The sequence below is a fragment of the Sander lucioperca genome, chromosome 9 (genome assembly GCF_008315115.2).
Source record: "Sander lucioperca isolate FBNREF2018 chromosome 9, SLUC_FBN_1.2, whole genome shotgun sequence".
In the NCBI taxonomy this organism is placed as follows: domain Eukaryota; kingdom Metazoa; phylum Chordata; class Actinopteri; order Perciformes; family Percidae; genus Sander; species Sander lucioperca.
The window spans coordinates 18,975,512-18,996,787 of NC_050181.1; the positions used below are offsets into that span (position 1 = coordinate 18,975,512).

Below are 21,276 nucleotides of genomic sequence, written 5' to 3' on the forward strand. Positions count from 1 at the left end.
CTCTGTCTCACTACAGCTCTCGTTTCCTCTTTTGCTCTGTTGGATCGCTGCTTTAGTGCTCCCCTGGGACGCTCAAAGCCAGCATGCCAAGGTTCCAGCAAACATACTGTAGTCAGGTCATCTGAAGCTGGCCTCTGTCTCTGAAGGAACAGATGACGTGTTCCTCAGATGGGATGAAGCAGAGTCATGACTCATCTAATGTATAGTTCATAGATGTGGGAAGCACGTCGGAATTGACCTTTCTTTGTGTACATGTCTAACAAATAGAATTCTGGGTAACTCCTATAGGCTCTCTCAGAATTGTGTTTCTGTATATGGCTAAATCACAGAATTCTGATACCTCTCTTTCCATCCCCCACCTTCCCCTTCCATAGCCAGATTTATAATTTGTGTGTCATGGCGTATAGCAGTCCCACTGTAGATAACAACAAAATTGATTTAAAGCACAAAACTAGAAAAATGTGTTGTACATTATCAAGCCATGCTTTTCATATGTCTCAAAAATAAGTTTATTTTAATCCTTTTGTGAAAGTGCAACAATGGGAAAGTTAGCCTTGTCTAGCTAAAGTAATAGCCAAAGTAATTTGTGTTTTGAGTGGAAAATATTTTTAGTCTTTCTCCCACTTACTTCATGTTGTCTTCACTATCAACAATCACCCACATTGGGAACTTGTTGGAGAAAACACAAGCAGTCCGACAGACCATTCACTGCTATAGTTTTCACGTCCAGCATTGCAATTATTAAATGATTGGTTATTATTTATTTAGGATGGCTTGAGATTTGGGCTACCTTTTTTTATTTTCCAAAGAATCTGCCCCTCATCTTCTGAAATTAGTATTGACCTATTATTGAGATATTGAGTTCATTAGGTTCAACACACAGTGACTGATATGACAGACAAACCAAATGACTTTCGGGTCTATTACAACAGATGTCTGATGGACGTTAAACTGCAACAAAAAACAATGGGCTAATTTTATTACAGTTGGGTTTGTGACTGCTGATTGGGCCACAGATTAATGCACACAGCAACAACAACAACAACAATAATGTATATAGGTAGAACGTGCTGCTACTTCAACGCGCACGTGGGCAATGATGGAGATACACGGAGAGGCGTGATTGGGAGGAACGGCCTCCCTGATCTAAACCAGAGTGGTTGTTTGTTGTTGGACTTCTGTGCTAGTCATGGATTGTCTGTAACGAACACCATGTTCGAACATAGGGATGCTCATAAGTGTACTTGGTACCAGAGCACCCTAGGCCGAAGGTCAATGATCGATTTCTCACCCTATCTCTAAGGGAGACGCCAGCCACCCTCCTGAGGAAACCCATTTCGGCCGCTTGTACCCTGGATCTCGTTCTTTCGGTCATGACCCAGCCTTCATGACCATAGGTGAGGGTAGGAACGAAAACTGACCGGTAGATTGAGAGCTTTGCCTTCTGGCTCAGCTCTCTTTTCGTCACAACGGTGCGATAAATTGAGTGTAATACCGCACCCGCTGCGCCGATTCTCCGACCAATCTCCCGCTCCATTGTTCCCTCACTCGCGAACAAGACTCCAAGGTACTTGAACTCCTTCACTTGGGGTAAAGACTCATTCCCTACCTGGAGAAGGCACTCCATCGGTTTCCTGCTGAGAACCATGGCCTCAGATTTAGAGGTGCTGATCCTCATCCCAGCCGCTTCACACTCGGCTGCGAACCGATCCAGTGAGTGCTGAAGGTCACAGGCCGACGATGCCATCAGGACCACATCATCTGCAAAAAGCAGCGATGAGATCCCCAGCTCACCAAACTGCAACCCCTCCCCACCCCGACTACGCCTCAATATCCTGTCCATAAATACTACAAACAGGATTGGTGACAAAGCGCAGCCCTGGCAGACGCCAACCCTCACCTGAAACGAGTCCGACTTACTGCCGAGAACCCGGACACAGCTCTCGCTTTGGTCGTACAGAGATTGGATGGCCCTGAGAAGGGACCCCCTCACCCCATACTCCCGCAGCACCTCCCACAGTGTCTCCCGGGGGACCCAGTCATACGCCTTCTCCAGATCCACAAAGCACATGTAGACCGGTTGGGCATACTCCCAGGCTCCCTCCAGGATCCTTGCGAGAGTAAAGATCTGGTCCGTTGTTCCACGACCAGGACGGAATCCGCATTGTTCCTCTTCAACCTGAGGTTCGACTATCGACCGAACCCTCCTTTCCAGCACCTTGGAGTAGACTTTACCGGGGAGGCTGAGAAGTGTGATACCCCTGTAATTGGCACACACCCTCTGGTCCCCCTTTTTGAAAAGGGGAACCACCACCCTGGTCTGCCACTCCTTAGGCACCGTCCCCGACTTCCACGCAATGTTGAAGAGGCGTGTCAACCAAGACAACCCCTCCACACCCAGAGCTTTAAGCATTTCTGGACGGATCTCATCAATCCCTGGGGCTTTGCCACTGTGGAGTTGTTTAACTACCTCAGCAACTTCCACCAGGGAAATTGACGACAATCCCCCATCATCCTCCAGCTCTGCCTCTACCATAGAGGGCGTATTAGTCGGATTTAGGAGTTCCTCAAAGTGCTCCTTCCACCGCCCTATTACCTCCTCAGTTGAGGTCAGCAGCGTCCCATCCTTACTGTACACAGCTTGGATGGTTCCCCGCTTCCCCCTCCTGAGGTGGCGAACGGTTTTCCAGAAGCACCTTGGTGCCGACCGAAAGTCCTTCTCCATGTCTTCTCCGAACTTCTCCCACACCCGCTGCTTTGCCTCTTTCACGGCAGAGGCTGCAGCCCTTCGGGCCCTTCGGTACCTTGCAACTGCCTCCGGAGTCCCCTGGGATAACATATCCCAGAAAGACTCCTTCTTCAGTCGGACGGCTTCCCTGACCACCGATGTCCACCACGGTGTTCGTGGGTTGCCGCCCCTTGAGGCACCTAAGACCCTAAGACCACAGCTCCCCGCCGCAGCTTCAGCAATGGAAACTTTGAACATTGTCCACTCGGGTTCAATGCCCCCAGCCTCCACAGGGATGCACGAAAAGCTCCACCGGAGGTGTGAGTTGAAAGTCTGTCGGACAGGGGCCTCCTCCAGACGTTCCCAGTTCACCCGCACTACCCGTTTGGGTTTACCAGGTCTGTCCAGAGTCTTCCCCCACCCTCTGACCCAACTCACCACCAGATGGTGATCAGTTGACAGCTCTGCCCCTCTCTTCACCCGAGTGTCCAAAACATACGGCCTCAGATCAGATGAAACGATTATAAAATCGATCATTGACCTTTGGCCTAGGGTGCTCTGGTACCAAGTACACTTATGAGCATCCCTATGTTCGAACATGGTGTTCGTTATAGACAATCCATGACTAGCACAGAAGTCCAACAACAAACAACCACTCTGGTTTAGATCAGGGAGGCCGTTCCTCCCAATCACGCCTCTCCATGTGTCTCCATCATTGCCCACGTGCGCGTTGAAGTCCCCCAGCAGAACTATGGAGTCCCCTACTGGAGCCCCATACAGGACTCCATTCAAGGTCTCCAAGAAGGCCGAATACTCCGAGCTCTTGTTTGGTGCATACGCACAAACAACAGTCAGAGTTTTCCCCCCCACAACCCGCAGGCGTAGGGAGGCGACCCTCTCGTCCACCGGGGTAAACTCCAATGTAGCGGCGCTCAGCCGGGGGCTTGTGAGTATCCCCACACCCGCCCGGCGCCTCACACCCTGGGCAACTCCGGAGAAGAAAAGAGTCCAACCCCTATCCAGGAGTATGGTTCCAGAACCGAAGTATGGTTCCAGAACCAGTGCGTAGAGGTAAGCCCCACCAGATCCAACTGGTAGCGCTCCACCTCCCGCACAAGTTCCGGTTCCTTCCCCCACAGAGAGGTGACGTTCCACGTCCCCAGAGCCAGCGTCTGCTGCCCGGGTCTGGTCCGTCGAGGCCCCTGACCTTCACTGCCACCCATGTGGCAGCGCACCCGACCCCAGCGGTTCCTCCCACAGGTGGTGGGCCCATGGGTTGGAGAGAGAGGTGCCACGTAGCTTTTTCGGGCTGTGCCCGGCCGGGCTCCGTGGCAAACCCGGCCACCAGGCGCTCGCTGACGGGCCCTCCATCTGGGCCTGTCTCCAGACGGGGGCCCCGGGCTTCCTCCGGGCAGGGTCACATCATCTCTACCTCGTTTTTTCATAGGGTTTTTGAACCATTCTTTGTCTGGTCCCTCACCTGAGACCACTTTGCCTTGGGAGACCCTACCAGGAGCACAAAGCTCCAGACAACACAGCCCTCAGGTTCATAGGGACACACAAACCTCTCCACCACGATAAGGTGATGGTTCCCGGAGAAGAAGCACCAAGGTGCTTCTGGAAAACCATTCGCCACCTCAGGAGGGGGAAGCGGGGAACCATCCAAGCTGTGTACAGTAAGGATGGGACGCTGTTGACCTCAACTGAGGAGGTAATAGGGCACTGGAAGGAGTACTTTGAGGAACTCCTAAATCCAGCTAATACGCCCTCTATGTTAGAGGCAGACCTGGAGGATGATGGGGGATTGTCGTCAATTTCCCTGGTGGAAGTCGCTGAGGTAGTTAAACAACTTCACAGTGGCAAAGCCCGAGGGATTGATGAGGTCCGCCCAGAAATGCTTAAAGCTCTGGGTGTGGAGGGGCTGTCTGGGACGGTGCCTAAGGAGTGGCAGACCGGGGTGGTGGTTTCCCTGTTCAAAAAGGGGGACCAGAGGGTGTGTGCCAAGGGTTCGGCCAGAAGTCGAACCTCAGGTTGAAGAGGAACAATGTGGATTCCGTCCTGGTCCTGGGAGTATGCCCAACTGGTCTACATGTGCTTTGTGGATCTGGAGAAGGTGTATGACCGGGTCCCCCGGGAGATACTGTGGGAGGTGCTGCGGGAGTATGGGGTGAGAGGGTCCCTTCTCAGGGCCATCCAATCTCTGTACGACCAAAGCGAGAGCTGTGTCCGGGTTCTCGGCAGTAAGTCGGACTCGTTTCAGGTGAGGGTTGGCGTCTGCCAGGGCTGCGCTTTGTCACCAATCCTGTTTGTAGTATTTATGGACAGGATATTGAGGCGTAGTCGGGGTGGGGAGGGGTTGCAGTTCGGTGGGCTGGGAATCTCATCGCTGCTTTTTGCAGATGATGTGGTTCTGATGGCATCATCGGCCTGTGACCTTCAGCACTCACTGGATCGGTTCGCAGCTGAGTGTGAAGCGGCTGGGATGAGGACCAGCACCTCTAAATCTGAGGCCGTGGTTCTCAGCAGGAAACCGATGGAGTGCCTTCTCCAGGTAGGGAATGAGTCCTTACCCCAAGTGAAGGAGTTTAAATACCTTGGGGTCTTGTTCGCGAGTGAGGGGACAATGGAGTGGGAGATTGGTCGGAGAATCGGCACAGCGGGTGCGGTATTACATTCAATTTATCGCAACGTTGTGACGAAAAGAGAGCTGAGCCAGAAGGCAAAGCTCTCGATCTACCGGTCAGTTTTTGTTCCTACCCTCACCTATGGTCATGAAGGCTGGGTCATGACCGAAAGAACAAGATCCAGGGTACAAGCGGCCAAAATGGGTTTCCTCAGGAGGGTGGCTGGCGTCTCCCTTAGAGATAGGGTGAGAAGCTCAGTCATCTGTGAGGAGTTCGGAGTAGAGCCGCTGCTCCTTCGCATCGAAAGGAGCCAGTTGAGGTGGTTTGGGCATCTGGTAAGGATGCCCCCTGGGCACCTCCCTAGGCAGGTGTTCCAGGCACGTCCAGCTGGGAGGAGGCCTCGGGGAAGACCCAGGACTAGGTGGAGGGATTATATCTCCAACCTGGCCTGGGAATGCCTCGGGATCCCCCAGTCGGAGCTGGTTAATGTGGTTCGGGAAAGGGAAGTTTGGGGTCCCCTGCTGGAGCTGCTCCCCCCCGACCCGATACCGGATAAGCGGACGAAGATGGATGCATGGGTGCTGCTACAGTAGCGTCATTCCCCGGCTAGTCTCGCTTTGCCAGACCATCCACATGCTGCAGAGCGGAGGCAGGTCTGTCTAGTCCACACAGCATTCTGGGATGGTAGAAAAACGTGCTCTGGTTTATTGGCATTTATTTAAACCAATCACAAATGTCGTGGGCGGTGCTAAGCGCCGGACGAAGCCGCTGTAAAATAGTCGTGCGAGAGAAAACTCAGATTGGACAGATAGTCTAGCTAGCTGTCTGGATTTACCCTGCAGAGATCTGAGGAGCAGCTTTTTATTTGCCGTGGTCACCAAGGCTTTTGTATCAATGTAAACATCACATATGATCTTTGCTGATGATCTGCTTACTTGTGTTCAGCTCTGTATTTTATTTATACTATAAAACTACCTTGTATTGTTGGACTGTTAGGAATTGAAAATCTTGTTCAAAAGCACTTTAAGGGCAGGTGTGGAAGAGGGGAAGTACACTCATTCAGTTTCCTCAGGAATTAAAACAGCATTCCTGTCATATGTTTGCTCCTCCAAGCACTGAAATGTGTTAGATAGAATCCATTCCCTTTATAGGCCGAGGTCTTATGATTCTGATTCAGCAGTAGTGCATCCAAAACCCAAGATCACTAAGACATGTGATGTAATGAACCAATTACATTAACTCTGCTTGTTTTTGCAGCAGAGTCACTCCACAGACTGTTGTTCATTGTGCCTGCTCTACGCTTTTACATACTGTACTTTTCTTTGCTCCGAATAGCATTTTGATTAGATTCAAGTGACAGTTGGGGTGCCAAACACTGAATATGTTAGCAAAATCAACTCTCTCATGCATCCAATGGTACCAAACAGCATACATTTGGGAGATGATCAATCAAAAGCCTAGACACAACATGCACAGCTTCTAACTCATTGTTATTTGTTATTATGCTATCTGACTATTCTTTCCAAATGGCAATAACAAAACCTTTTTTTTAGGCCTAATTGCAACCGTGGATTTCTAATCAGACACCAGACACTGTTTGCAAATTAAGAACTGGGCATTATCTGCTGTGTAAAGAATTTTAGGACAGCTAATTAAAAGTGAGTGACCATTTTTTGGCATTCTTTCCAAATGCAGTATTTTAAACAGTGTGTGTTGGATGAGAAACAGCAACGGTTTGTTTCTCTGCTTGATCCCTGATATTTTCTGGGGTTAGACTTTTACAAAAAGACTCTGACTACGTGGCTTATGTAAACCTATGTAGCCTATGTATATCTATGTGGCCTATGTATATCTATGTGGCCTATGTATACCTATGTGGCCTATGTATGTCCTGTGCTAACTGATTATGTCATTTTCAGCTGTGGTATGAATATAAAGTTGTGGTTTTGGATGCTGTACGAAGATATGATTGCAGCATCTATTTAAATGTAAAAAGAATCGACAAGACACCTTAATAAATGAAATGATATGAACATAAAATTATGTTTAGTAATACTGTATATAACTGTTCTACATCTTGTGCTGTCCCATTGTTCTGTATGTGGTGTTGTGTTATTCTTTTATGTTGTAAAATGTATGTTTCTGCATCTTTAAATAGGCAAGCAGCAGTAATGAAATGGACACACTCTCAAGTAGAAAAAGCCATCACACATACAATGTACAGTAAAGTGCATGGGACGTATAAAGAAACACAGAAACAAGGCCTGACCGGTGCAGAGCAGTGCTGCTTATCTGTTTGCTGTTTATGCTCATTATTTTGTTGCTGTGGATTCATCCTGTCACAGAGCAGCATCAAACGTTGAACATCAGCCACTGATTTCCAAATAAAAAACATTTTACATATTTGGTTATAGTGCTTGTTTTAAAGGTCCCATATCATGCTCATTTTCAGGTTCATACATGTATTTTGGGTTTCTAGTAGAACATGTTTACATGCTTTAATGTTAAAAAAAACCAGATTATTTTTTCTCATACAGTCTGTCTAAATATACCTGTATTCACCCTTTGTCTGAAACGCTCCGTTTTGGCGCCTGTCGCTTTAAGTCCCCCTTTACTGAAAAGGCCCAGTCTGCTCTGATTGGACAGCATTTCGGTCTTTCACATCTGTGTTCTTGGAGTCTCTGCAGCATCATTGGATTCGGGGAACGACTGTTACGGCACTGTAGCGCCACTTTCTACCTATATATAGTATAGTTGTGACATCACAACTGTACGGAAGTCCTGATTGCTCGTTTAAAGACACAATTTCTGAATACGAGCTGTGTGCATTTCTCTGTGGATTGAGTGCTTTGATACTTTTACAGCATTTATATAGCACCTCAACCTGCTTTATAATACAAAAGACATGGGAATCTTATTTTTTACAATATGGGACCTTTAACAGTATCTTTTTCCCATATTAATGGTCATTGTTGAACTCTGTATTTATGTTCCTGACTGTTGCAGTACTTTTCTTTATTTTTTTATTTTCTATTACTGCATGCACCAAACACCAAGGCAAATTCCTTGTCTGTGAAAACCTACTTGGTAATAAACGCCATTCTGATCCTGATCCATGGCAACTGTACTGATTCTTTACAGTAGATGACTCATGCTTTCTATCGATAGAACAAGAGGGATTTGATTTGTTGACACTAAATACAGAGTTTCACAGAGCACAAAGGGGTTTTTAGTGATGACAGAACAAAAGTGTCCCTTTAGAAATATTAGCTGGTGAATGTGCTGCATTCTTGAGGTGACAGTGTTGCAGAAACATACTAATGTGAGTTTCAAATCCAAATCTCACATGTTAAAGCCTCTTTAGTAATAATAAATGGAAGCCAGGTGTAAATGTTACAGCACCCTGGATGTGTTGTGTTTTAGGCCATTACATATAAATGACCTGTATTTTCTCATCACTTTACAGTTAGAGAAATGCAACAGGTTTTTGGGAATAGTCTCGCTTTGCCAGACCATCCACACGCTGCGGAGCGGAGGAAGGTCTGGCTAGTCCACACAGCATTCCTGGATGGGAGAAAAACCTGCTCTGGTTTATTGGCATTTATTTAAACCAATCACAATCGTCTTGGGCGGCGCTAAGCTCCGCACGGTGCCTTTGCAAACTAGCCTCGGGAAGGAACTTGTTTTGGTGGAACATGTGTACGTTCAAAAGTAGTTTTAGTCGTGCAACAGAAAACTCAGACTGGACAGATAGTCTAGCTAGCTGTCTGGATTTACCCTGCAGAGATCTGAGGAGCAGTTAACCATAGTCCACCGGAGGTTAGAACGCCAACACAAAGAAAGAGGAAGGTAATGGACATCGACGAAAATACATGTATCGGAACCGGAACTGGTATATACATTTAAAAAAGAAGTATTAGATACTGAAGGCTACATACACTATGTGCATAGATATAAATACTCTATTGTCCTTTGTGTATAAGGTCAACACTGAATCAAAACTGTACATAGACTCTGTACTACATTCAGTATTTTTACTATGGACTATTTGTAATGTGTTACTGCCATACCACTTAGACATCACAAACTGTATATCAACTTTTAATTTGATCTGTGTTTTTGTAGATTCTTTACTGTATTTTGTGTGTTTATATTTTGTGTATTTACTGTGTAACTCTACGTTTTCTCGCACTTTATGCTTTGTCTTGGCCAGGTCGTCGTTGCAAATGAGAATATGTTCTCAATTGGCTTACCTGGTTAAATAAAGATTTAATAAAATAACGTATGCTGTAGGGAAGCATGACTCTTCCCTTCTATTACTTATCATCTGTGTCACAACAGAGACCTGTCCATGTGCTTTCTGTCCCCGACCCCATAGACTCATGACCCAATGTGATGCTGCTGAGTGCTGCAAATGTGCCCACAGCTGAGATCTCAACAAAAGAGACTCCGTTGTGGAGGCGCTCGACTGGGCCGATGGCTCAAACAATGGTGCTCTGTTCCAAATATGTTGTTTGTCACATCGCCTGCCTTTAACTTGTCAATGGCGCTGTTGTTCCGCTTGATTTCAACTTTATCCCACATCTCATGCAACTGGATGTGTAGTTTTACTCACATGTACTGTTTGTTATGCATTAGTGAGCTTAATAATAGCTCAGCATTAGTCATAGTGTTTGAATGAGATTAAATAAAATATGCTGCGCTGGAAAGAGTGGCAACTGATAGAGAGCACATATTTAACCCAATTAAAGTGTTGTTTGTCATATTAGCTAAAGGTAAGTAGGCAATTTAACTCCTCTCTTAACAAAATAAAAGCCTAATTATTTCACAGACTGGATCACCTGTATTTTAAAGCCCTGGAATAATGAACTATTGAGATTTTATGACATTATGGCATTTTACAAATGAAGTTTTTATGCTAACAGGGTAATAAAGCCTGAAGCAGAGCACATATCGAGGACATAAATCTCTTCATATATCAGCATGTAGGCCCATTACCTCTGATTAATATTCATGCTTTCTTTGATCTGTGGGGAAGGGAAGTGGGGTAGCACTGATCACTACAGAGCAATGATTACATTCAAAGGAGAAAAAAAGGCAAATACATTTCTGGAAGAGTGCCAGTGTGTATTTATAACATGTAATTCAGAAGCTGTGAGATATATCTATATATCTATATATATATATATATATATAGTGGGATCTTACATTAGAAGCTATCCCCATGCACCATGGGTGGCCGACAATTTTTCTTCTTTTTTACCTCTTGTTCATCCTGCTAGAGGAAGCAAGTAAACCGGCAATGTGGTTGATGATCGTCATTGATAATAGTACTAAACATGCTTTTGTGCAAACGTAAGCTCTCCTTTGTAGAAATAAAAAGCCACAGGTGATTGAGATTTAAAACGCACACACATGTGCACACACATGCACATTATCTCCTGCAGAAGCAAACCTGTCCCTCACGATACGCCTCAAGCTGCTGCCACTACAATAACCTGCACAGCATTCTGTGAATAATCATCTTTATGGCAACTCTATTATCATTTAATAGCTTATTAAACTGTCTCTACTGTCACAAGGAGACTCATAATAATACTCATAGATCTCTGGACAGCCATGAAAAGCAGAAGTCTATCTTAATTGTTTCATAGACTGCAAAAATGGATAAGATCTTTGACGATCCCCCTGCGTCTGCAGACACCTCTGAATATCATAACTTCTGATTTGCGCTCTACAGACAGGAGGAACGCTGAACCGATGCGAGTCTTGCTTTGCAGACTGCTGAAGAGATGTCCGTAGTGTAACCTAGGTGTGATGAAACAACAACGGAGAAGTGCGTCTATTTAGAGACTGGAGCGTAGCGTCACAGCCGCCGCCAGCAGCCAACGCTTCTCCTGCGCCTGCCCCTGCGGCTGCCCCTGCGGCTGCCGCTGCGGCTGCCGCTGCCGCTGCTCCGGAGAAGCTGCGCCATTCGAATCAGTAGAAAAGTCCACTTCCTCGTTTTTGGTACGAGGAGTCTGGGTTATATAGCGCTCTAAAAATAGCGCAGATTTAGCCCAATGGGAGGCGAAGACGCTTCGGACCACGCACCAACCACAACAGACAGGATAAGACGGCTCTGGCTAGGCATTGGCCAGAGGTGGTCTGGTAGGCGGGCGGTGCGCTCCTGCGATCCCATTGGGCGACGTGCCGAAACGTAATGTAATCACATGGGGGTGGGTTTGTCTGTAATTTTGAATCGGGGGGAAGTTTACAGTGCGCTGACAGACTTTTGGAGAGTTCAGTGTTGTGCGCTCTCGGTGCGTCACACGCTCCAAACCTCCAGTGGAAGTGCACGGCTCCAGACGGTCATACATGCACGTACAGCCGAGACTCCAGCACCGCTTCGTTTTCTCCACAAGCTTGAATTCGCTTCTACTTGTGGCTGCATCTTAGGAGTGAAATGGATGTCATCCCCATGTGTAGCATCTTCCAGGAGCTCCAGATTGTGCACGACACAGGATACTTTTCAGCTTTACCATCTCTGGAAGAGTACTGGCAGCAGGTAACGCGTTATTCCCTCCATCTGAACACAGCCTGACGGACCGTCCCGTGCGATGGTTTGATGTAGAAGTGCAAGGCATGTTGGTCATTTCGGGGAACGTGCTTCCCAGTGACAACTGCGTGTAGACGTGCAAATGTCAAAGTTGTTTACGGAACTCCACGTTTTATTTAATTCCCATCAATTTCACCGTTTAAAGTCGCCCTGCATGCTTTTTTAGGGGAAGTGATGCAAGTTCCTTTAATGACAGATCTCTTTTATTCCTATGACATTTCATATGCTCTAAAAGTGTGTCGGTGGTACAACACAGTGACTTTTAGGTACCTTGTTATACTTCCATGTGATTATTTTGAATTTATTAAATTACTACGTTGATATGACTATGATCATTTTAAAGTGACTTGTAGTTTTTTTTTATGATTTAGCATTCTTATAGATAAGGTAAGGTTTGCTTGTTGCTGATATATTCACATATGATACATCGGCTTGTGATCATATGAAAACACGCTCTGTTGCAGATTTAGAGACTGAGTAGCGAGCCGTGCGTCTTTGCGCGGATCTCCTACTCTCCTCCACTCTCTCTCTCTCTCTCTCTCTCTCCCTCTCTCTCTCCCTCTCTCTCTCTCTCTCTCTCTCTCTCTCTCTCTCCCTCTCTACCTCTCTCTCTCTCTACCTCTCTCTCTCTCTCTCTCTCTCTCTACCTCTCTCTCTCTCTCTCCCTCTCTCTCTCTCTCTCTCTCCCTCTCTCCCTCTCTCCCTCTCTCTCTCTCTCTCTCTCTCTCTACCTCTCTCTCTCTCTACCTCTCAACCCCTCGCTCGCTCTTGCTCTCTGTCTCACACATACACACATATACACAGATGAGAGAGTGACAGGCTGACAGAGAGAAAGAGAGAGAGTCTGATTTCTATTCCAATTTGGCTCGACAACGCGGCCCCTGGGTGACAGAACAGTGGAGTTTTATACTTGAAGCGAGGGGAGGGCGAAAGTCGCTTCTTGTTCGGGCTGGGGAATGAAATGAATTGGCAATACGCTTCAGTCTCCTTCTATCTCTCCGGCTATTAGATCTCCTCGGGCCAAGTCGCCCCCCCCAGGCATTTAAAGCTCGCCTGGGATTTATCCAGCACTGCTGACGACAGACATTTGCCTTGAATGCATTCTCTCTCATTACCAAATTACTACGATGTTACCATAATATTGCTATTTTAGACATAAAGGGTGATAACCTGTAGAGTGACCTTTCCCTACCTTAGGCATTGGTTACATGCGTTCCTGAGTTCATCATTCATTGACCTTAACATGCTTTATGGAAGTTTGTAATCCATTATGATATCACTATATGATTTGAATGTTATTGCTGATGCTTGTCCTGTTTTTTTAATGAAGTGTTTCTATAAAATGTAATAATGTTACCTCAGAGTCCACACACTCTTTTAAATAACCCATGCAGCTCTGTATGTTGATAGAGGGCTATTCCCTTCTCAGGGAGGCTCATTTTAATATTCCAGAGACCTGCCAGGGTCAAACTCCAGAATTTACTTTAAAATAATATATATATTTTTTCTTCTTACTTAATTTGTTAATCATCTTGTGACCCTTCAGATGTATTGTGTGACCTGAAGCTGGGGGTGTCACTGTTCCATTCACTTCTGTTGTCATTCAGTTTGGCTGTACATTGTGATCTGCTTCATTTGGAAACTGCACGGGCCTGTTAGCCGCCCTCATGTCTGGCCTATGCTCGCTGACTGCAGCGAGTTGAGGAAGTGCTCTCTCACTTCCTCTTTAGAGAAAATAGGCCCACAATCCACAGTGGCTCTTGCAGTATTCATGGCCGGCTCTTTATGAACCCCCATGAACCAGACCTCCCTCCTCTCAGTCCCTGGTGTGCTATGTTATTTCTAGCGATGCCTCAAATGCATTATTAAATCCACATTATGTTGAATAATTGATAGATTTAAAAAATATACAAGCACTTCCCTAACCCAATGGGGGGGGGGGGGGGCCTCTGTAGCATATGTAAATTTCATGACCAACTCCAACACACACCTACACGCACCCGAACACACAAAACCACACAAGTATTCGCGGATAAGAGTTCTTGCATGCTCTCAGAAGGAAATGTGGTGCTTGTAATCTTCCCTGATAAGGACACAGAGGGCACCCTTAGAACATACTTGACTATCCTCTGCATAGGACATTGTGTCTCGCCTCATTCCTGCAGGCAGGAAGGAAGGAGGGCCAGTGGTGTTTCAGTGTCACAACATTTCCCCCTCCTGCTGCTGCTGCTGCTAAGAATACACACAGTGTAGAGTGGAACACCACAGTTTGTGTTCCCCGTGAAAAGAAGTCACTTGTTTTGGTGGTGTTTTAGGGACTTTCCTGTTGAAGAGAAGCGCTGTGTTACAGGCCTCAGGCTCTGTGCACCCATGAACTCACTGCTATCTTGTCTTCCCTCCACACAGACCTGCCTGGAGCTGGAGAGGTACCTCCAGAGCGAGCCCTACGTCTCGGCCACGGACCTCAAGTTTGAGAGCCAGGAGGACCTGTGGAGCAAGCTGATGCTCGCCTGCGGGGACAAGTCCAACGAGTCGGACCCAAAGATCCCCCGCATCAAGGAGGAGGAAGAGAATCAGGACAGCCAGCAGCTGGACGCCGGCGGCTTCAACTCGGACGCCAGCAGCGAGGCCTCGGACAGCTCCGAGGAGCTCTCCCCGACTCTGGACTTCTCCTCCAACTCTATGACTGACATTCTGGGCGACGGTGGCGAAGACCTGGGCTCAGCCATCATCAGCACGCCGCCGTCCTCCCCGGAGCTGGCCAAGGAGGGCTCTGTCGCCAAGGTGTGGAGTGGGATACAGACTGTGCTGCACTCGCCTGGGAAAATAAGGACTGGGGGCATTGAGAGGAGCGTAGAGAGGTCGGGACTGACCAGCGGGGAGGTGTCGCCTGACGGCAGGAGACGGGTGCACAGGTGTCACTTCAACGGATGCAGGAAGGTGTACACCAAGAGCTCGCACCTCAAAGCACACCAGCGCACGCACACAGGTAAAGAAATGTTTTATCACTGCCATGCAAATGTCATGAGTGCACACTCACAGAAGCCCTGACAGGTTATGACATCAGGTTTTCAGTTTTTTTGCAAAGTAAAGCCTTATCAACTCATCTGAAGAGTGAAAACCTCTGGAAAGTGCGAGTAAGATGAACTTCGGTATTGATTTCCTGCTCAAAGTGCTGAAAACACTCCCACATATTTTGAATAGTTTGTCAGGAGGAATGCCCTCAACTGTGACCTAATTCACACAGAGGAACGTGACTTCAGGCAGGGGAAAGGGAGACAGAGCGAGCGAGAGACGGGAAGGGGGGAGGGATGTGCCTTTGTGGCCGAGCAGCACCGAGAGGATGTGGATCCTGAAAACAAATCAACAGTTCTCAGATTTCACCATGGGAAAAGACTCGGAAAAGTCACCCGTTTGCATTCACAGTCCAAGAAAAAACGGAAACAATTATGGGAATCTGACATTTGCAGTGTTTTGTCCGGGGTTCAATGTGAGCAGTTTCCCCAGTCACCTTTGACCTCTGCCAGGCTGTTTACAGCTGTGCCTCCCATTAGCAGAGGAAGAAGTCACATTCCTAGCATCCTTCACTGACCATGTTAGCCACATAGTTAATGGCCTTCAGGACCATTAAGAACAGGCTCTATTTTTTCCTGCAGCTCGCCCCCATTACATAAGCTGTCTACTCGAGCAGCTCCTTAAAGCTGCATTCCACAGCTCTGAAAACCCACAAGGCACAAGGTTGTTTTTCTCTTCAACTTACAGTAGTCAGCCCAATCTGCTTAGCACCTTCTTGTACAGGGTGATATTTTCTCTGAAATAAGCACTGTAAATAACAATGACGGCATTGGTCATGTGGCAAAAAAGTAAAGGGACACAGAGATAAGATTCAATGGATAAGGTTATTTGCCAAAACACTATCATGTCTATAAACCTATGTATGGGTGAACTGTCAACAAACAGGTTTCTGCAGGTTTTGTGGAGTAACGAAAGTGGCAGAGATGAGATGGCCTTTAAGGTTTTGAAATCTTTAAACACCTTTGACAAAGAATGCACTTCCTGATCAATGTTATTCTTTTTGATTATTTGCAGGTGAGAAGCCCTACAGGTGTTCATGGGAGGGCTGCGAGTGGCGCTTTGCACGAAGTGATGAACTCACTCGACACTTCAGAAAGCACACTGGAGCAAAGCCATTCAAATGCAGCCACTGCGACAGGTGAGCGCGCTGGAAAGTCAGTAAATGTTTATGAAAGTTGACACGTAACCTGGGTCACCTTTAAAGTGCTCATATTATGCTTTTTGGGTTTTTCCCTTTCCTTTATTGTGTTATATATTTTTTTTGTGCACGTTATAGGTTTACAAAGTGAAGAAGCCCAAAGTCCCCCCCAAAGGGACTTACCATCTCCAACAGAAAACACTGTTCACAAACTGCTCCTAACAGCTCTATTGTAGTCCAGCCTTTACTTCAGAGACAAACGTGGTCACTTTGGAACACACGTTATAATGCTCGCCTAGCTGCTAGGCACGCTCTCATACTCTGCTTCTGACTGGCTAGTAGTCCTTACCTAGGTACTGTCAGGGCACGCCCTCATCCTCTGCTTCTGACTGGCTAGTAGTCCTTACCTAGGTACTGTCAGGGCACACCCTCATACTCTGCTTCTGACTGGCTAGTAGTCCTTACCTAGGTACTGTCAGGGCACGCCCTCATACTCTGCTTCTGACTGGCTAGTAGTCCTTACCTAGGTACTGTCAGGGCACGCCCTCATACTCTGCTTCTGACTGGCTAGTAGTCCTTACCTAGCTACTGAGCATGTGCGACTCCCAACAAAGATAGAACAGAAGTGAGAGGTCTCACTCTGTAGCTAAAACAGAGAGCTCAACACACAGGGTGAAAAGAGGAGCTGCAGCAATGAGCAGTACAACAAAAATATGGTGTTTTTTGAAAATTAAACCATGTAAACCTATTCTGATATAACCTCTTAATACAATTATGAACCTGAAAATGAGCATACTATGAGCACTTTAACAAGAACAACAAGGGAAAAAGTTGGATTGTCAAGATTACAAGCAGCCGAGGAAGTCAAGAGTTTTTATTTTGTGTGTGGCAAATTGTCTCTTGAGCAAAGTGTTTGTTTAATGCCTCTTTCAAAGGTTTCCCAGAATATTAACTTCCAAACATCCCAGTGAAGCTGTAATCCCCTTCTCTTTACCTTTGGTGCTAAGCACTCACTCACTAACAAAGACCACCACTTATGTCTGCAAATTGGTTTATCAAAATGACATGTTAGGTGGAGGGGTGAGTGAGGGTCACGAATGGGCTGATGGGACGGGGTCAAGGTCAACAGGTTGGATGAAAAGAAAGTTGAATACAAAGTTTTCTACAAAATTTCTGACATCTAAGATGTCTCCTAGTTGGGTGAAAACAACTACTACCGACAAATCTGAATGCTCAGAAAAACAGGAGGTTTTCCCTTTTCTTCATTCAACCATATCTCTGGATATAAGAAAACAATGTATTTATATGAAAACATTTTAGTTCTTAAACCCAACAGCTAAATCTCCTCTCTGTTTTCCCTTCCCAGGTGTTTCTCCCGTTCTGACCACCTGGCGCTGCACATGAAGAGGCACATCTAAGATGGCCTCCGTGTCCAGATCTCTGAGGGATGATTCTGGTTGGTTGTCCTGACCTGTGGGGGATCAGCGAGGCCGGCGTGTCCTGGGAGCGTTAACAGGGGCACCGCTGTGTTCCAGTCAGTGGAAAAAGATGAAGCAACGCAGGCTATTATTTGCACCATACTTAGTGCCTCCAACACCTCGCTGTGGAGATTGCTCTTGAAAGGCTTTACGGAGGAGCGGGGGGCAGGGAGAGAACCTAAAAATGTAAAAAAAAAAAAATATATATATATAATAATTGGGGAAAATCTGGACTGGAGTAGACGGAAAAAGACTCTTCTGTATGGTGTTCAACGCTTTTTTCCTGGAGGATTATGGGACTCCAGCAGGGGTGCCGTTCCTCCAATGACAGTGTGTTTGCCTGTACGCATGGGGACTGTGAGTGCCTGTGACTGGATGCCTGTGCTGGCTTTATGGAGCGGATGGAGCTTGCATTGTGGAACTGCGAGTGAATAACATGAAGCGGGTGATGTTATGCAGAGAGGTTTATGGGGGGATATTTGTGGTCTCACTCAGAATGAATGCAAGCAAAAAAAAAAGGTTCTGTCTGTGCTGTTTGAGTCTATTGGCTGTGGACGGGAGTAGGGACATGTTTTGCAGAGCTGATTTGCTAGAGAGCGCCCCCTTTCTGCCCGGATGTGGAACTACGGCTGCTTATTCAAACACAGGAGGTTGTTTTGTTTAGTGCAGCTATTAAATGTGCAATGTATTACGTAGCCTGTCTCAAAACATACACGCTATAAAGCTCATTTTGTTGTCCATTGTGTAAGCTCTTTATCTTAATAACAAAACAACAAAAACAACGGTTATACACAAACAGTTATTTCCATTATAACAGAAGTTGCATGGGATCTTGGGATATGTAGCTCGCCGGTGTGCTTATAGGACAGCAAAATTCCCTTCAAGAGCAGCTACCTTCATATTACTCAATATCATAGTATTGTACAAAACACATAAGGCAGTCATTTTGTTTTTATTTTAATTTTCTTGATAAGTTGGGAATACCACTATTGCTTGGCAACTGTCTTGATCGCTGGCTTTCCGTTCCTTTTCTTCACTTTTGCTCTTCTCTTTTGTTCTATCTGTAAATGCACTGTTGACCTTACTGATGCCTTATGTAAGTGGCCTTGTCCTGTCAAGTAGATCTCTCTCTCTCTCTCTCTCTCTCTCTCACTCACACACACATACACACACACACACACACACACACACACACACACACACACACACACACACCAAAAGGGGGTTGCAAGGCACTAGTGCGTTATTGAATTGCTTTATAAAGGCTCTGATCTATACAGTCTGCCTCCTCTTGCCACAGACTCCTCTAAACTCTAAAATATCAGCTTCATAATGACTGCCATTTTTACATTTCTGTGCATTATTTGTTGAACATATCATAACTATATAAAATATAAATCATAAAAAGCAACTCAGTTTTGTAAAGGTTTACTACTTTGTAGTATAAGGTGTTGTGGATGCACTTCCGATGGACTGTAACTTGCTGTCAAAAGGTACAGAGTCTTGGAAATATGTTCTCATGAAACGTGGCATGCTCAGCCACCAAGGTTATGAAAAAATTAAGATTTACTGCAAAGAAAACATTTTGGCTGGGGTCATTTCTATCTGTTGATATGTCCAAAGCTTCCAGTCTCTAAAGAAAAGCTTGTGTCCCTAAGAATAATGACTGCATTCTGAATACTGAGTCTTGTTTGATGTTGTAAGTAAGTTTCGCCCTCAGGGTGAGTCAGTATCTTTACTCAGCCCTGGTTTAAACAACCCTTGATCTGACTAAACGGTACCAAAACCAGTCTAACCAGTTCAGCTGAGCTTTGCTGCAGGTCTAGAGGTTTCTGTCTGTGTCTGCAGTTGAACTGAGATAAGACCAGGACCAGATGTATGTCTGTACCAACTTCACTATATGCATGTTTTAACTTCAGTTACTGTTCATGACTTCAACGCACTCCTCTGTGGGTTGATTCTCTGATTTTTCAGGTTTATTGAAATCCGTTTCACAATTGGACAAACTACATCACCATTTTAGCTTTTTGTAGAAAACATTTTGGAGCCACTGTGTCTTTACTGGATAAAGTTTTGTTCAAAGTAAGACACATGTAAGTGTTGAAAAAGAACGTATCTGCTTTGAGGGTATGACTGATTTAAGTGGTCATAAATCTTGTTGATGCCTGTCACTCAATGTCACAGCTGTACAGGAGAACCTGGTCAACATTAAAGGAAGTCCATACACTGAGAAATGTCAAAAATGCAAAGATATGTACATTGTAAACTAAGAATTTTGTAGGGAAACTTCTATTTTGAAAGGCATTGGGACCAAAAACAAGTGCAGTGTGTTGTTTCTAAAGATGAACTAATAAAGGCAAGAGGCGGATGAATTATTGTAAAATAGACACACTCCATTCTCCTTCATTTGCTTCTGTAACGGCATCAATTGCGTATACACCTCTGGCCTATCATCTTTCAAGAAAAAAAAATCTAACTTTTTTTAAACGTGAATTGTTCTGGACACTTGAATTGTCACCGTTTTGCATTCTATTGCCCACAAAGTATTCTTATTTTTATTTTATTTTTTGCAATGTGATGATCAACTTTTCAAAGACCTGCGAAGACGCCCTATCTTTAGCTAGAGAATCTTCATTGGATAAACATGGAGATAAAAATATGAGGCTCTATTTTTGTTTGTTTTATGGCATAACAAGATTTTTTCATTTGAAATTGTTTTGTAAAATAGTTACTGTATGAATGTATTTTTTATTGGAAAATCGATAAAAAGAATTTATTGGATCTACATGTCGTTCTTATTGTTTTTTTTCCTGCAGCCCTCCAAGGACACAATCAGGCAGGAAGTCTCTGTTTATGGGATAGTCAGTAGATTCCCAAAGGAGAAATGATCTCTGTTACCCCCTTTCAGAACTACCCCATACTGGGTCAGGGTAAGGGTTAGGGTTAGGGGATTCTTCAAGTAGAACCAGGGCCACGTAGGCCTACTTAGATAGCAGCTATCCATCATTTTATAACCTTTATATTAAAGGATTATTCTGGTTTTACAAATTGCTCTTATTTGCCTGGTTTGGCCATACATGCTATCAGTAATAATAACATTGACTGGTGTTCTTTTATATTGTTATTATTGTCTAAATCACATACAAAAAGACCAAATCCAACAATGCTTTAGTCCGTCTCTCAATACGTCAGTCGCAACTTACCCTGGTCTGGAATTACAATGCAAATCTTTTAAAACTGTCTCAGTAATTCCCCCAAACAGCTGGCCACTAGGTCAAACAGGAATAAATAATGCATTTGTTGGGGACTATTTTCGGCAGCAGATTAATCCACAATTCATTAATTGCTAAAATGGTAAAGCTAAAAACAGCAACATTGCTAAAGAGAAATCCAGTGGGGTCAGAAACACAAGCAAGACGGTCATACAGGTTTGAAACAAACCCCATATTATATTATATTTCCCCACTGGGATCTATAAAAGTATGGATATTAGCCAGCAAACTGTACAGTTGTGACCCAAACCATTAACTAGCCTAGAGTTTAGAGACAAATTTCCCTTTTTAACTCCAGTTTTGGTTTGTCGTGTTCTCAGAGCTCAGCAAGTACTTTGCTGAGTACAGCGTTAGCATGACTGA

The 21,276-nt window shown here is 45.4% G+C and overlaps 1 protein-coding gene across 1 annotated transcript; it reads left to right on the forward strand.

The window, feature by feature from the left end:
- The first annotated feature begins 11,588 nt into the window (after positions 1–11,588).
- LOC116044931 (Krueppel-like factor 6) lies at positions 11,589–20,426 on the forward strand. The gene is made up of 4 exons (XM_031292487.2): positions 11,589–11,899; positions 14,357–14,939; positions 16,040–16,163; positions 17,530–20,426. Exons 1-4 carry the CDS (start codon positions 11,798–11,800, stop codon positions 17,579–17,581), a joined length of 861 nt encoding a protein of 286 aa, XP_031148347.1. The 5' UTR covers positions 11,589–11,797; the 3' UTR covers positions 17,582–20,426.
- Positions 20,427–21,276: the final 850 nt, after the last annotated feature.

Excerpts from the sequence above, each read along its gene's own strand:
- LOC116044931 (XM_031292487.2), top strand. The coding sequence starts at position 11,798 with ATGGATGTCATCCCCATGTGTAGCATCTTCCAGGAGCTCCAGATTGTG. Across the intron at positions 11,900-14,356 it reads TGGAAGAGTACTGGCAGCAG|ACCTGCCTGGAGCTGGAGAG; the intron begins GTAACGCGTTAT and ends CCCTCCACACAG. Across the intron at positions 14,940-16,039 it reads ACACCAGCGCACGCACACAG|GTGAGAAGCCCTACAGGTGT; the intron begins GTAAAGAAATGT and ends GATTATTTGCAG.